Raw genomic sequence first — 16,818 nt, 5'->3', positions numbered from 1 at the left:
GCAGCAGCCAATTTGTACAGACCCAATTCCCACAAACAAAATGAGATGAGCAGTCAGCTAACTTGGTTTAGTTAAGAAACTAAGAAACAAGACAAGAAATCTCCTGTTCTTCATCAAACAGTATCAATAATTGAGACATCGAGCAAGATTTCAGTATCACATTGTAACTTGTCAGCAAATCTCTAACTGTCGCACTCCCCCAGCAATACAGTAATATGTCAGCCTGTGTTATGTGCTTAAGTCTGTGGACCATGGTTTGAATGAATAATCCTCTGAACCAAAGGAAGAGTGGTGTCACTGTCTAAAGCTTCATGTGTATACTTTCGCTGACTGAAAAATTACCCAGTCTTTTTATGTCTTTTTTCTGAAGAGTTTGAAAGATTTGGACCATACTGTTGAATGCTTCAAAGATTTTAAAGTATTAACATTCATCTTTATTTCCAGCATCAAAAGTACATTATATAAGTTTTCTTTAAAAAGTATACAGTTTTAATTCTAAATGTCTGTTAAAAGCAACATTTGGCTTACTTGGCCTATTTGTCTCAGAAATTGAGCAGATAAGTTTGATAATGTGATTAGTGGTGTTTCTCAGAAGAATCAATTAATAACTTTCTCTGCTGAGAAAACAATGTTTTGCTCTACCTTCTGCAGACCTTCCTAATGCTGCTTGGATATATTTCTGTTTCTTTTTGTACTTACAAGGACTGTTGCCTGAAGACTTCTGTCCAGGCAGTGGATTCACAGATTTCACTGCAGCAAAGGCTTGACTGTTAGCATAGTTTGAGGCAGTCCTACTCAATATTATCTGGTTTGAACTGTACATGGACCTTCTGAAATGTTTATACACATTACAGTTTGCTCTAAGTCGCCTCTTGAATTTCACATCGTCGTTAGATAATTGAAAATCTGGGGATTCATCGCACGAGTGGCTGGAGCCTATTCGGTACAAGTATTTGCGTTTTTCAAGTTTGCCAGGGGTGGCTTTCTTAAAGCAAACCTCGACATGTGGCGGCTGCATGCAAAGAAGATCACATTGACGAGATTTTCTACTTCTCTTTGAACTTTTCCTCAAGCTGGAAGTGTTTGCAGCAGCAGCGCTTGGCAACATCCCAGCAACTTTGTTTTTCTCCTTCTGAATTGTCAAAAACTGAATCTTCTCCATCTGCACAATACGATCAATTAGCTGTTCCAGAGGTCTGTTTGGCCTTGCCGGTAGAGCTTCTTTCCACTTACAGTCCTCCAGCATTGACAGCTCACTGAAATCTATTCTGTTAAATGGCGGTGGGAGAAAGTCAGGGTAGGGGTACAAATTGGCTTCTTGTTCACGATTTGAGCTGGGAGATAGACTCTCAGGGTCAATAATCTCTGGTCTAAAGTCTAAGCATGGTTGCTGGTAACAACTGGGAGGAAAGGTTTCTGACTGATCAATCTCCAAATAATTTGTTTTATTTTCAGTAGGTTTCAATATCCAAAGGGGAAAAAAGAAATTCTGATTATTTCTCCTGATGTTAATAGGTGCTGTACCATAACGAAAGTTTTCAATAGGCTTACTTTCAACTTTATGGCAGTCATTTTCCATCATTATTTCTCTTCGATTGCTGTTCAGAGTAGACACATTGGAGCAGAATCCTGAAAGTTCATCCACCCTTCTAAGTGGATCTAAAGTTGTCAGGCTGTTGGATAGGTGTTTGAGTTTCTCCTGGTCAGAAATGATTAAAATTTCTCTCTCATTTTTTCCAGGTCCCTCTCTTGAATAACCTCTGAAGATGGAATTTTTGTATGACACATCAGTTAGACAAGGACATACTGTAAAAGGTGTGTACCACACCTTACAAACATTGAATTGCTCATACAAAATCTATCCCTAAAACAGCAATAGATGCATTCTATATTTATTGTGTTCAGTTCTGGTTGCTTTATTATACAAAAGATTTGGAAGCTTTAGAGAGGGTGCAGAGGAGACTTACCAGGATGCTGCCCTGGATTGGAGGGGATATCTTATGAAGAAAGGTTGAGGGAGCTGGGGCTTTTCTTATTGGAGCAAAGGAGAGGGGACTTGATAGAGATGTACAAGATGTTGAGAGGCATAGAGTGGATAGCCAGTGACTTTTTCCCCCATAGTGAAAATGTCTATCACAAGGGGGCACAATTTTAAGGTAATTGGAGAAAGGTTGAGGAGAGATGTCAGAGGTAGGTTCATTACACAGAGAATGGTGGGTGCATGGAATGCATTGCCAGCAGTGGTAGTAGAGTCAGCTACAGTAGGGACATTTAAGTGACTCTTGGATCGGCACATGAAAGATAGTACAATATGTAGGTTAGTCTGATTAGAATTAGAATTCCTACAATATGGAAACAGCCCCTTTGGCCCTACACGTCTACACCAACCATCTGAAGAGTATCCCACCCAGACCCATTACCCTACTACTCTATATTTCCCCTGACTAATGCACCTAACTTACACATCTCTAAACACAATGGGCAACTTAGCTTGGCCAATTCACCTAACCTGTGGGAAGAAACCGGAGGAAACTCACGCAGACACGGGGAGAATGTGCAAACTCCACACAGACAGTCACCTGGGGCTGGAATCGAATCCGTATCCCTGGCGCTGTGAGGCAGCAGTGCTAACCACTGTGCCACCCTAGATCTTAGAGTAGGATAAAAGACCGGCACAACATCGAGGACTGAAGGGCCTGTACTGTGCTGTAATGTTCTATGTTTTTTATATGTCTTCATGAAGAATAAAACCCCACTGATTTAATGGGCTTGTAAACATGGCGCGAACTGTGAAATTTAATCCAAAGAATTCAATGAAAATAAGATTTATTCAGTTACTAATTCAGCTAAATGGTCAGATACATGGAAACACCACTATGTACATGTCCCCTCTAAACCACACATTCTGACTTCGAAATGAATCACCATTCCATTACTGTTACTAGGTCAAAATCTTAGAACTTCCTTCCTAACAGCACAAGGACTGCAGCAATTCAAGAAACCAGCCCAGCACTCTCTCCAGGGCATATAGGATGGATACTAAATGCTGATCCAGCTAGTGATGCCCACATCTCTAACACAGAGACTAAGGAACAAGAATATGCCATTCATCGCACTGTACTTGCCCCACTATTCAAAACAATCATGGCTGATCAAATACTTTTTACTCACCCCTGACGTGGAGATGCCAGTGTTGGACTGGGGTGGACAAAGTCAGAAATCACACAATGCAAGGTTTTAGTTCAACCGGTTTATTTGAAATCACAAGCTTTCGGAGTGAAGGAGCCCCTTAGATGCAGTGAGAGGGAAGCATAGAATTTATGGGCAGAGACATCAAAAGATCATATAAATGATGTGAGTGAAGGGTCGAATAATAAGTCTGCAGGTGACCAAGAGTGTTAAACAGTGAGTAAAGTGTCAACAGCTGAATGTCAACCAAAGGGAGACCTATAATCTGGGATTAAATGAGGCAGAGAGATGAATACAAAAAATTAAAATAAGGTGGTGCTGGAGACAAACCAAATGACTGGAATAACATGGAACACAAACAGATGCTGCTGGAAAAGTCCAACAAGTCCAGCAGCATCTGTGAAGAGAAACCAGAGGAAGGGTCACCAGACCCGAAACGTTAACTCTGATTATTCTTCACAGATACCACCAGACCTGCTGAGCCCCCTCTCCCCCCATCAAACCTTCCCCTTACCCCGATCTACAGCATCCGCAGTTCTTTCAGTTTTTAAAAGAGTTGCAGGCCGAGGGTCTAACCAAAGTAATAAGTAATCCAAAACTCTACAAACTAATTCAGGTAGAGAGTTCATAACAATTTATCAGGGTGATGGTGTCAAAACAGGTCAGTCCGGAAGATTTTACTGATTTAGAACAGTGTAGTGGGGTCACATAAACCCAAGATCACAGTTGAGGCCGTCTTCATGGGTATGGAACTTGGCTATCAGATTCTGCTCAGCGATTCTGCGTTGTGTATCTCGAAAGCCAGAGCTGAAAAATGTGTTGCTGGAAAAGCGCAAGAGGTCAGGCAGCATCCAAGGAGCAGGAGAATCGACGTTTCAGGCATAAGCCTTTCTTCAGGAATCTCGAAAGCCACCTTGGAGAACACTTACCTGAAGATCAGGAGCTGAATGTCCTTGACTGCTGAAATGTTCCCCGACTGGAAGGGGACATATCCTGTCTGATGATAGTTGTGTGGTGTCCATTCATCTGTTGTAGTAGCAATTGCTGAGTCTCGCCGATTAGCATGCCTTAGGCATCCTTGCCTGTAGCGTATGAGTAGACAACATTGGCCAAGTTACATGAGTACCTGCTGTGCACATGGGTGGTAGTATCCATCTCAATGATCTGACATGTCTTGCAGTGGTTGCCATTGCAGGGTTGTGTGGATTTATGGTCGATATTGTCCTGAAGGCTGGGTAGTTTGCTGCAAACGATGGTCTGTTTGCCATTTTGGTGGTTGTTTGAAAGCAAGACGTGGAGGCGTAGGGATGATCTTGGCGAGATGGTCATTGTCATTGCTAACATGTTGAAGGCTGTGAAGAACACGGCATAGTCTCTCTGCTCCAGGGAAGTATAGGACAACAAAGGGTACTTTATCGGTTGTATTCTGTGTCTATCTTCTGAATTACAGTTTTGGATTACTAAATATTTTGTCTAGACCCTCGGCATGTGACTCATACCTATCATGTTATAAAATAAATATAAATAAAAGCTGAAAAAACTGTGGATGCTGTAGATCAGGGTAAGGGCAAGATTTAACGGGGGTGAGGGGAGCTCAGCTTGTCTGGTGTGGTATCTGTGAAGAATAATCAGAGTTAATGTTTCAGGTCTGGTGACCCTTCCTCTGGTTTCTCTTCACAGATGCAGCCTGACCTGCGGGGCTTTTCCAGCAGCATCTGTTTGAGTTCCGTGTTATTCCAGTCATTTGGTTTGTCTCCAGCACCACCTTATTTTAAATTTTGTATTCATCTCTCTGCCTCATTTAATCAAATTATAGGTCATCCCTTCAGTTGATATTCAGCTGTTGACACTTTACTCGCTGTTTAACACGCTTGGTCACCTGCAGAGACTTATTATTTGATCTTCCACTCACATCATTTATATGATCTTTTGATGTCTCTGCCCATACATTCTGTGCTTCCCTCTCACTGCACCTGACTAATGGGTTCCTTCACTCCGAAAGCTTGTGATTTCAAATAAACCGGTTGGACTATAACCTGACGTTGTGTGATTTCTGACGTTTTGCTCACATCTGTTGCCTTAACCCTGAATGCCACCGGTAATCAAAAATCTGTCAGTCTTTACCTTAAACATACTCAAACCTGCACAGCCCTCTGGCATTAAAAATTCGAAAGGTTAGCAACTCAGTAAAAATAATTCTCATCTCAGACCTTACTTTTAAACGCTCCTTACTTTTAAACTGTGCCTCAATATTCAAGACTTCCTAACCAGGGGAAACATCTTACCAGTGTCTACCCTGTCAATCCCTTTAAGTATTTCATAATCTTCAACAAGATCATTTCTTGTTCTTCAAAACTCTGGAGGATAGAGGCCATGTCCAATCTCTCTTCATCGGACAGTCTCCCTTCCGGGAGCAATGGCAATAATACTTTTGCTGAGATTGTCTTTTCCTCAGGTTGGGGGATTTCAAGATTACAGGCACGTTTGTAAGGTGAGAGGAGAGAGATTTTAAAAAGACACGGGGAGCAATTTTTTTCCACAGAGGGTGGTTTGCATATGGAATGAATCTCCTGAGGAAGTGGTAGATGTAGGTACAGTTACAATGTTTAAAAGACATCTGGATAAGTTCATGAATAGGAAAAGTTTGGAGAGATATGGGCCAGGAGCAGGCAGGTGGGACTGGTTTTGTTTGGGATTATGTTCGGCATGCACTGGTTGGACTGATGAGTCTGTTTCTGTGCTCTCTGACTCTGTGACTACTCCAGGTATTGTTTAACCAAGCTTCTAAGCCAGCTTGAAGCAAGACTTCACAACTCCTGTACTCAAATCCTTTTTCAGTAATGGCCAACATTCCATTAGCCTTTCTAAGAGCTTGCTGCACCTGCATGTTTATCTTTCAGTAACATGTTGACAGGTTTACCCAAGTCCCTTTATGCAGCTATACTTTCCAACCACTTACCATTTGAGAAATACTCTACACATTTGTTTCTCCTACCAAAGTGGTAACCTCACATTTTTCCACATTATATGCTATCTGCCAAGTTCTTATCCAGGAGATACTAAATGAATATTTTGCATCAGTATTTACTGTAGAAAAGGATATGAAGATATAGACTGTAGAGAAATAGATAATGACATCTTGCAAAATGTCCAGATTACAGAGGAGGAAGTGCTGGATGTCTTGAAACGGTTAAAAGTGGATAAATCCCCAGGATCTGATCAGGTGTACCCGAAAACTCAGTGGGAAGCTAGAAAAGTGATTGCTGGGCCTCTTGCTGAGATATTTGTATCATCGATAGTCACAGGTGGGGTGCTGGAAGACTGGAGTTTGGCAAACTGTTTAAGAAGGGCGGTAAAGACAAGCCGGGGAACTATAGACCAGTGAGCCTGACCTCAGTGGTGGTCAAGTTGTTGGAGGGAATCCTGAGGGACAGGATGTACATGTATTTGGAAAGGCAAGGACTGATTCGGGATAGTCAACATGGCTTTGTGCGTGGGAAATCGTGTATCACAAACTTGATTGAGGTTTTTGAAGAAGTAACAAAGAAGATTGATGAGGGCAGAGCAGTAGATGTGATCTATATGGACTTCAGTAAGGCATTCGACAAGGGAGACTAATTAGCAAGGTTAGATCTCATGGAATACAGGGATAACTAGCCATTTGGATACAGAACTGACTCAAAGGTAGAAGACAGAGGGTGGTGGTGGAGGGTTGTTTTTCAGACTTGCGGCCTGTGACCAGTGGAGTGCCACAAGAATTGGTGCTGGATCCTCTACTTTTTGTCATTTACATAAATGATTTGGATGCAAGCATAATCGGTACAGTTAGTAAGTTTGCAGATGATACCAAAATTGGAGGTGTAGTGGACAACGAAGAGGGTTACCTCACATTACAACAGGATCTGGACCAGATGGGCCAATGGGCTGAGAAGTGGCAGATGGAGTTTAATTCAAATAAATGCGAGGTGCTGCATTTTGGGAAAGCAAATTTTAGCAAGACTTATACACTTAATGGTAAGGTCCTAGGGAGTGTTGCTGAACAAAGAGACCTTGGAGTGCAGGTTCATAGCTCCTTGAAAGTGGAGTCGCAGGTGGATGGGATAATGAAGAAGGCGTTTGGTATGCTTTCCTTTATTGGTCAGAGTATTGAGTACAGGAGTTGGGAGGTCATGTTGCGGCTGTACAGGACATTGGTTAGGCCACTGTTGGAATATTGTGTGCAATTCTGGTTTCCTTCCTATCGGAAAGATGTTGTGAAACTTGAAAGGGTTCAGAAAAGATTTAATGGATTTTGCCAGCGTTGAGCCACAGGGAGAGGCTGAACAGGCTGGGGCTGTTTTCCCTGCAGTGTCAGAGGCTGAGGGGTGACCTTTTGGAAGTTTACAAAATTATGAGGGGCATGGATAGGATAAATAGACAAACTCTTTTTCCTGGGATCAGGGAGTCCAGAACTAGAGGGCATAGGTTTAGGGTGAGAGGGGAAAGATATAAAAGAGACCTAAGGGGCAACTTTTTCCACACAGAGGGTGGTACGTGTATGGAATGAGCTGCCAGAGGATGTGGTGGAGGCTGGTACAATTGCAACATTTAAGAGGCATTTGGATGGGTATATGAATAGGAAGGGTTTGGAGGGATATGGGCCGGGTCCTGGCAGGTGGGACTAGATTGGGTTGGGATATCTGGTCAGCATGGATGGGTTGGACCGAAGGGTCTGTTTCCATGCTGTACATCTCTATGACTCAATGACACTAAGTCTGGCCAAATTCTCCTGAAACTATTTTACATATTCCTCGCAACACACATTCCCATTTATAGACAAGGAAAAGTAATCAGCTTCATTGTAAAAATGCCATCATAGAATAAGTCTCTACACTGTTAAAAATTCTCATACTCCATGTAAACAAACCGAAGCTGATGTTTTTAGACTCTATTAAGAAGGTAAATATTGATATTGCACATCAGATCCTCTGATGTGATGCTGGCTCAATATTAATATTGCACCCTCATGTTAGAAGATGATGGATTCAAGTCCTCAATGGATTTAACCCCCTGCAACAGTGCAGTGCCCCCTTACTATTACACTGAGCTGATAGCCTTGAGTATGTGCTCGAACCTTGGAACAAGGCATCAGTAGCCAGAATGCTAGCACCAAAACACATTTCACAACAACAACAGCAACAGAACAAAAATAAAGTAAAAGGAGGGATTATGACATTTATCTTTAACTTGATTTAATCTGGTGGTTGAGGAAAATTGGGATTCAAAGCTTAAAGAAGAGGGACACTTAAAGTTGTAGAAAATAAATGTTAAACTCACGGGAAATGTATGTTATACAAGAGACTTCGACTAAAGCATTAGTCAAACTTATTCTTTCCAGAATCATGATTTTAAAGTAGAGAGTAGTGATGCAAGGCCTCCTGGAGTGTTAATGGAAATTTATTTATATTGTGTGGAATTTAAGACAGGAGAGAGAAAACAATGAAAGACATTAGCTTGCTTTTGGGTTTAAAATAATCAAAGATTGACATTGTCATACAGAAACCAAGAGATTGGAAAGCTTTTGGGCATTTCAAAGGATACCTGACTGACGTAAGCATGATTTGAAGATGCCGGTGTTGGTCTGGGGTGTACAAAATTAAAAATCACACAACACCAGGTTATAGTCCAACAGGTTTAATTGGAAGCACACTAGCTTTCGGAGCGATGCTCCTTCATCAGGTGATTGTCACAATCATCTGATGAAGGAACATCACTCCGAAAGCTAGTGTGCTTCCAATTAAACCTGTTGGACTATAACCTGGTGTTGTGTGATGTTTAACTTTGACTGACGTAAGTGTGGTTTCACCTCGAAAAGGAGATTGTTCAGAATAATTAAGAGAATATGTTCCCTCAGTTTAAGAGTTAAAGTTTATGAAAACTTCCAATGTTATGATAACAATGTTTAAGAGGCATTAGGCTGACATATGAACGGTCTGGGAATAGAGAGATACAGATCATGTGCATTAGACAGAATTAGTCTGGAGTGGCATTTGGTGGGCCCGTTCCTGTGCTGTACTGTTCTGTTCCAGACCAGCAATATTTGATTAGAACTCAGTGGAATATTAAAAGATTAAGAAAATCTAAGCTTTCAGGTCTATGAATATCCAAGGAAAACTCTTCACAGCTTACAGGACAGGAACAATTAGGAACCAATTAAGTCAAACCTATCAGATTTGATAGGTAAAGAAAATTTCTTTTGATTTTGATCAGCTGTAAAGCGATAGTGTTGGGCAATAGTTGGAATTTTGTCTTGCTGTATGTTTTGAAATCTTTCAAACTGTTTTATTTAGATAATTTGGATTGGTTTATTTGATTTTTTATTTCTTTTGTGTAACAAACTTTTGTGTAATTGTCAAAACCAAATCTGCAGCCTTGTGTGCTTATACCAGAAGGTAAGGGAAACAGTAAAGCTTGAGATATGAGGAGCCAGGGAAGAGGAAAGGAGATGGGATAGTGGCATTGGGGAAAGGAAGGATGAAATATTGGGAAGGGCCAAAGATGGGATGCAAGGAGGATTGACAGAAGTAGAAACAAGGCAAAAAGGAGAGAAAGGAGAAAAGGACAGAAGATGAAAATGGGCAAAACGATTCTCTGTAAAGTGGGGAGCGACTTGGGCCTAGGTAGGTGGGGCAGCAGCCGATTTCCCACAAAGTAGTAACAGTATTTGGCAAGAGGTGGGAGGAAAGGGTGTTGGGAAATTCAGCTGCTGACTTGCTAAATCTATGGAGGGGACTGGAGCAAATTACTGCTATTAAACAGCCGATGTGTGTTGAGTTGTCAGATCTCATGTAACATTTAGAAACCCCTTTACAGCATCATAGACAGTGTTACCAGCCACTGCAGCTCAACACTGGCACCTTCATGGGGGATACTGGAGAGATGGATCCTGATATTACAGTCTTCAGCTGTATATTAAAATGAACTCAGGACTATTTCGATGCAGCAAGTAAATATGTTGTTCGTTCATTCATTTGAAAGGAATGATAGATGCAATCCTCATTGTCAAAAGTTGTGGAATTGTCCCATAATTTTTAAGTGTTTTAGCTGATAACAACACCATGAGGAAACGCATCAAAGCCTGCTTGGTCTGATTGGTGAGTCTCTTGGCCAATCACAAGCCTCAACACTGGTAGTCTGAGTCACCAGAAGCTAGTGGCCAGTCAGATGCTGGAAGCCTCTGAGCCCTAAAGCTTGATGGCTGGGGCCTACTCCTTGGGGAATTCAGTGGCAAGAAGCTAACTAACTTTTAATACTCCTTTCACAGGATGGGATTCATGAGATAGGGAAGGTCAAGAGGATCAGAGGCAAGGGCAGGACTGCAGTTATCAAAGGTCACCTCCCCCAACCCAAGCTATGTGTCAACCCACCAGATATGTCTCCCTGGATCCCCAGTTGGAAAATTACCCATTTTCACACCCACCAGGGAGGCAGGCGATTGGGGAGGTGCCAAGTCGAAGGTTTTACGTGGCCATTAATTGAACACGGAGGGAGTGTATTTGATGGTGGATTGAGGAATTCACTTGTGGATCTTCTCACCAACACCTAGTGAGGTGGGCAGATGGGGAAAGAACGGAGCAAGTTGGCCTTAGAGAGAAGCTCACCTTCTCAGATCTAAACTTGGCATGGTGGCTCAGTGGTTAGCACTGCTGTCTCTTAGCGCCATTGTCTCTTAGTGCCAGGGGCCTGGGTTTGATTCCAGCCTTGGGTGACTGTGGGGAGTTTGCATGTTGTCGTTGTGTCTATGTGGGTTTCTTTCAGGTGCTCTGGATTCCTCCCACAGTACAAAGATGTGCAGGTGGCCATGTTAAATTATTCCATGATGATCAGCGATAGTACATGTGGGGTTACAGGGTGGAACCTGGATCTGGGTAGGATGCTCTTCAGAGGGCTAGTGGAGACCCGATGGGCCGAATGGCCCCTTTTCACACTGTAGGGCCTCTATGATTTTTCTTGCTTCCTCCAGAGAAGTAAAAATATTGTACAGTAGTTGATGTATGTGTTTTAGAAACTTTGCTCAAAATATAATTTCAAACTGCAAGACATTATAGAGAAGGCAATATTCACCTGCTCCTGCTGATAGAGACTTGTTTAGCATGGTGGTTTGCTGAGTTCCTTTTTGTCACTTCTTCAGAATCTAGTTCAGGACTGTAAAGCTGTAAAAACAACAACATCATTTCTCTAAAAATACTTTCTCACAGAGGGTAACTGGAACACTCCTCATCTAAAAGGTGGTGGAAACAGAGGCCTTTGCAGTGTTTTGTTTCAAAACAGAGATAGATAGATTTTTGATACGGAAGGGGGTGACAGATTATTGGAGTTGGATGGGAATGTGGAATAAAGAGATCAGCCACAATCTTATTGAACAGTGGAACAGGCTAAAGGGGCACAGTGATCTACTCCTGCTCCTAATTCATACGTTTATGAGCTTAGCTGCAGGACAACCTTTCCTGGATTCCTCAGGGGCAGTGAGTTTTAAGTAATTTGTGCAAATTCCCTCTATGTTTTCCACATAGGAGCCAGCTGTGCTGAGGGTGGCAGGGAGGTAGGAGGTCACTGCAGCTCCTCAGAGTGACCTCACAAAAACGTGTAGGCTTTTGGGGGTCACCAAACTCCAGCACACTGTGCCAGCTGCTGGCAGGTCTGTCCACCTTATTCTTTAATATAAGCATGGAGCCTCCTCCCGATGACTACACCGGGACTGTGATGTTTCCTCTCTTTCTTTGTCCAACTTCTTGCGGGGCTTTAGGACAGGATTTTCTGAGGTCTGGTGTCACCTGTTGGATGTGCTAGCCCAAACTTGCCCGTATGCCAATCACTGAATGATGGAAAACAACTGGTGACTTTTCAAGAACTAGTATCAGACAAGTTGCCTGCTGCAGGGTTCCACTGAGGCCAGGGAGTTATGAAACTTCCAACTCCAGGAGCTACTGCTAATCATTCATAGATCTCTTGGAGGACATTGAACTTCATTTAGGTGTTTTCAGGTCACAATTTAAGTCTCTAGTTCGTAATACATCTTTGTCTATTTACTTAAATACATATTTGAAACAAGGCAGTTTTACAATGGTAGCAAGATAAAAGTATTTTAAAAGGTCACCATGAGATTCATGATCGACTTTGTCACAGTTGAAAGAGATCTAAATACCGCAAAACATGAGACTCATACCTTCCTAAATTTCCTGTCATGTCGCATCATGCTCAATTCTTCCAGCTGCTGGATTAGCATTCTATACGATGCCTAGCAAGAACCAGACAAGAAAGCTTTACTGGCATGATACAAATTAAGTTGGTGAACTGAAACTGGCCCAGCAACAGGTTGCTATAAAGACAAAAACAAGTTGAGTGTTATGTTCTCTCTCACGGTCACTAGGCCTTAGAGAGGCCAATACTCTCATAATATCATTATCACAGATTGGGTCTGGAGGACATAGATGTCTCAGAGATCAGCTTATTCGGAATCACTTGAAGCATGAGACACTGATAGAAGAATGTTCTTCCGCTGTAACTAAGTAGCCCAATACTAGCCCAGACACTGATGTGCCTGTCAATGTAATATTTGTATAAATTAGCAAGCATTATAAACATCTGGTGGATCTTTCAAAACCATGTTGTCCATGCCTAGTTTTCTATGTTATGAGGGTCAATACAAGTACTGTCACATCAGTTGAAAATATCACCCTGGACTTAAAGCCAAATCAAAAAAAAGCAGTGAGTTCTACAATGTGGAGACCATGAGAACATTTATGCCTGACACTAACACCGGGAATTTCCAGGGGTTCTCTTGCTCTAAGTTGCTGCCATGCATTTTGCTTGAAGGTGTTGATGGATTGCCAACAAAGTAGGGCCAGAGGAATGGGAGCAGGATATTCTCAAGGTCAGCAACATTTACAGATGATATGGGAGTTCACAAGTTATATGTGAAAACTATTAAGTGGATAGGAGAAGGAGAGACTGAAGAACATTAAGTGTATTGAAAATAGTCCCTTTCATGTGTTTTTGTGCTTTACAATAAGTGATGATTTGATCAGGGTATCCAGTATCACGTAGGATAGTTTTGATATTCCCGGATTCAGCATCAAGCTTACACAGTGAGCAGATGGCTGGGGCTCTATTTATAACACTATCAATAAGATCGATCTTGTAGCCAGTGGGACTATAGAAATCCCAACGCTTAAATTGATCAGTGTATTGGGAATCATACATGGTTGCTCACCCAGTCAGCACTTTCCTCTCATGCAGTGTAAAATGATGTCCCTTTCTTCAAAGTCTGATTCTTGCGTATTTGTTCCAGTGAGGGAAAGATTAAAAACTTCAACGTCTAGTCTTCTTTTAGCAATGTGACTTTAAACCAATCTGGAGGATTTGCCAACTTCATATTCCTCACACAGCTTTTGAACTGACACACACCTAATCATTTCTGCAATCATTCCACCTTTGTGATTATAGACAAGTTATTAAGGCTTCTATTATCAGTGCTAGGGGATGTCTGCTGTCCATTTTCACATGATGGTCAGAACTTCATTTTCATATCTATATCAAAATGTATATTATTTCATATATATGGACTGAGAATAACAGAGTTAGATCTGGTTGATGCAGTTTGGGCCAAATTGAGTGGTTTGGGTGGGTCAAAGATTGTCAAGCAGAATATGAGGGAACCAAACTGACAAATGAGGTTGAAAAATGTTGCTATGATGAACCAGCACCTGCCAAAAACCATCCTGGCAAGTCAGAATTAAGTTTAAAATAATTCTTGGGAAATTGAACTGCCTCTGCATAAGATAGGATCTACGTGATTTGCTCCTGAACAGAGCAGAGAATGAGCTCCTTGTGGAATGTTTTGCCAGTGCTGTTGGGGGAGGCTTTAAACTAACTCTGCAGGAGTGTGGGAGAAATTAAAAGCATTTTTAATCAGAGTTACATACCACATAAGTGAATACACTAAGGTAAGTGAGATTAGGGAGTTATAGGTATGAATTGCCATGTGGAATTATTACATTGTGGCAGGAACACTGAACCAGCTGGGTGTAAAATATTCCTGAATACAAATTGTTAAGGAAAGACAGGAAAGCAAGCAGAGCAGATGGGGTGATGGTGTTAGTTAAGAGTGCATTGCAGTTCTTGAGAAAGAGAATGCCTCACAAGGTCCAAGATCAAAATTAATTTTGCTATGGCTAAGGAACAAGAAGGATACTTTCTCAGTGTAGTCTGCAGACCACCCATTACTGAGAAAGATGGATACAACATTGGTTGAAGCTATGAACATATTAGAGAGTGCGAAAAAGGTTCATAGGTGGTCTGCAGACAACATTGAGCAATGATCTGCACCCTTCTTGTTCCTTAGCCCTAGCAAAATTAATTTTGATCTTGGATCTTGTGAGGCATCCTCTTTCTCAAACACTGCAATGCACTCTTAACTAACACCATCACCCCATCTCCTCTGCTTTCTTTCCTGTCTTTCCTCAACAATTTGCATGATTTTTAATAAACTGCAAAGCTATGGGCAAAGAGAGGGAGAATGGTATAAAGTCATGATGATTATTCAGAGATCCAGTACAGACATGATGGGTTGAATGGTCTGCTTCTGCACCATAACAGTTATGCAACTTCAGTGTGGGTGACACTAAACTGACAGCATAGGCATCCATTAGTCTGTTGAAACACCTGAGCCCTTGCATGAAAGCTCTGGCAGTCTGACCTTTGTGATAAATTGCAATATGATAAAGAGGAGTACTTGAACTTGAAATAATGACTCTTTCTTTCTCCACAGATGCTGCTAGACCTGCTGAGCTTTTCCAGTGCTTTTGGTTTTTATTTTAAATTTTACAATGTTTATTCTCACAATGTTAAGAGATGTCAAGTATCTGCTCTGTCAACACTTGGATTTAAAGAGTTTGTTCCTGCCTTGTACTAGAAAGTAGCTTTCTTTTATATACACGAGGAAAATTATCAATTAATAACTGTTTTTTTTATGCTTTGTTTTAAACAGATAAAAATATCACTACAAGATTCACTGCATCTTTACAGAGTATAGCAGATGAATCAGTGCCATGGGGAAATGAGAAGTCATGGGATTACTTAAGGGGTGAAGGGGTAGAGAGAATGCTGGCATGACTGGTGTGAGGAGTCACATCAGGGGGCAGGGAAATGGGGTAGCATGGATAGGGCATATGACGTGTATGGGGTGAGGGTGTATTATATTGTAACTAGGATAAGTTCCATAGTTACTAAGGTGGGCCTTTTAAATAGGCTCCCACCAAGCTCTGGAGCTCATGTTACCCTCCTCTGCCCTGTTAACCCCTCTGATTTTTTTGCATAGTCAGCTGACCTGACTGCATCCTGAAACCATACACTCCCTCTGCCCCGGAAATGAAGATCCTATATTGACAGACAGTTTCTCCCTGGGCACTTGGGCTGAGCCAGAAGTCTTCAGAGCTCCTGGTACTCACATTCAGGATGCAAGTCTAACCCTCTGTACTGGGCCACCTCTGAAAGAAAGTGAGGAGGTCAGGGTCAAAGAATGTTGTGCTGGAAAAGCAGCATCAAAGGAGCAGGAGAGTTGACATTTCGAGCAGAAGCTCGTCATCAGGAATGGGGGGCGCAGGTTGGGGGGGGGGGCGGCGGAGCGGAAGAGAAGAGGGGTGGCCCAAGGGGGACTTTGAGATAAATGGGAGTGGGGTGGGACTGGGGGGAATGTAGCTGAGGATGCGATAGGTAGATGAAGTTGGGGGTGAAGGTGATAGGTCGGAGAGAAGGGTGGAGCAGATAGTAGGAAGGAAGGTAGACAGATAGGACAGGTCAAGAGGACGATGTGGAGTTGGAAGGTTGGATCTAGGATAAGATGGGCGGAGGGGAAATGAGAACACTGGTGATCCACATTGATTCCGTGTGGTTGGAGGGTCCCAAGGTGGAAGATGAGGCATTCTTTCTCCAGGCATCAGGTGGTTAGGGTTTGGCAGTGGAGGAAGCCCAGAGCCTGCATGTCCTTGGCAGAGTGAGAGGGTGAGTTAAAGTGTGCAGCCATGCGGTGGTGGTGACGATTCGTGCGTGTATCCCGGAGCTGTCCTCTGAAGCATTCTGCAAGTAGTCCACCTCTGTTAGGATATGCCTGAAAGTCAGCAGGGCAAGATGGACTGAAAGCTGCAGATATAAGGAGACAAGGACAGAACCATCTTATAAGCAGCTCACCTCAACCCCATTGTATCTAGTGAAACTCTCCAACCAGTGAGCGCACTTGAGAATGACTCAGAAGAATCAGGAGATAGAAGTGACAGATGGTGACTCATGGTAAAACGTACACAATACGATAAAAATGCTAGTCACTAAAGTTACTGACTCGCGACAGAGAGCAGCAAATTTATCAGTCAACTGCATTTCACGGACACATTTGCTGCCACCATTAGTTCAGCAAATTGAGTGACAGTTGGTCAAGCGTACTCCTCCCAGTCTGGCTCTTCCTGAATCCAGACAGTAATGAAACAGGCCCCTCTTCTCCTCTCAGCTTCCTTCCAGGGCTAACTTGCTTCAATTGTCACTAGAATATCAGGTTTGACTGTCAGGCTCTTCAAGGCACATTGCTTACCCCAGGCC

The 16,818-nt window shown here is 42.4% G+C and overlaps 1 protein-coding gene across 1 annotated transcript in view; it reads right to left on the bottom strand.

Annotated features, from left to right (window-relative positions):
* Window positions 1-431: 431 nt before the first annotated feature.
* Window positions 432-16,818, bottom strand: part of LOC122564273 (uncharacterized) — a 30,627-nt gene continuing 14,240 nt past the window's right edge. The window contains exons 5-7 of the mRNA XM_087978431.1: window positions 12,395-12,466; window positions 11,293-11,381; window positions 432-1,760 (exon numbers count right to left, since the gene is read on the bottom strand). Coding sequence (XP_087834557.1) covers window positions 602-1,760; window positions 11,293-11,381; window positions 12,395-12,466 — 1,320 coding nt within the window. The 3' untranslated portion in view covers window positions 432-601. The remainder of the gene's footprint in view (window positions 1,761-11,292; window positions 11,382-12,394; window positions 12,467-16,818) is intronic.

This window comes from Chiloscyllium plagiosum, unplaced genomic scaffold (assembly GCF_037043375.1).
Source record: "Chiloscyllium plagiosum isolate Xiang-an unplaced genomic scaffold, Cpla_swu_hap1 HiC_scaffold_34, whole genome shotgun sequence".
Lineage (NCBI taxonomy): Eukaryota > Metazoa > Chordata > Chondrichthyes > Orectolobiformes > Hemiscylliidae > Chiloscyllium > Chiloscyllium plagiosum.
This window is presented reverse-complemented; position numbering and strand designations above follow the sequence as displayed.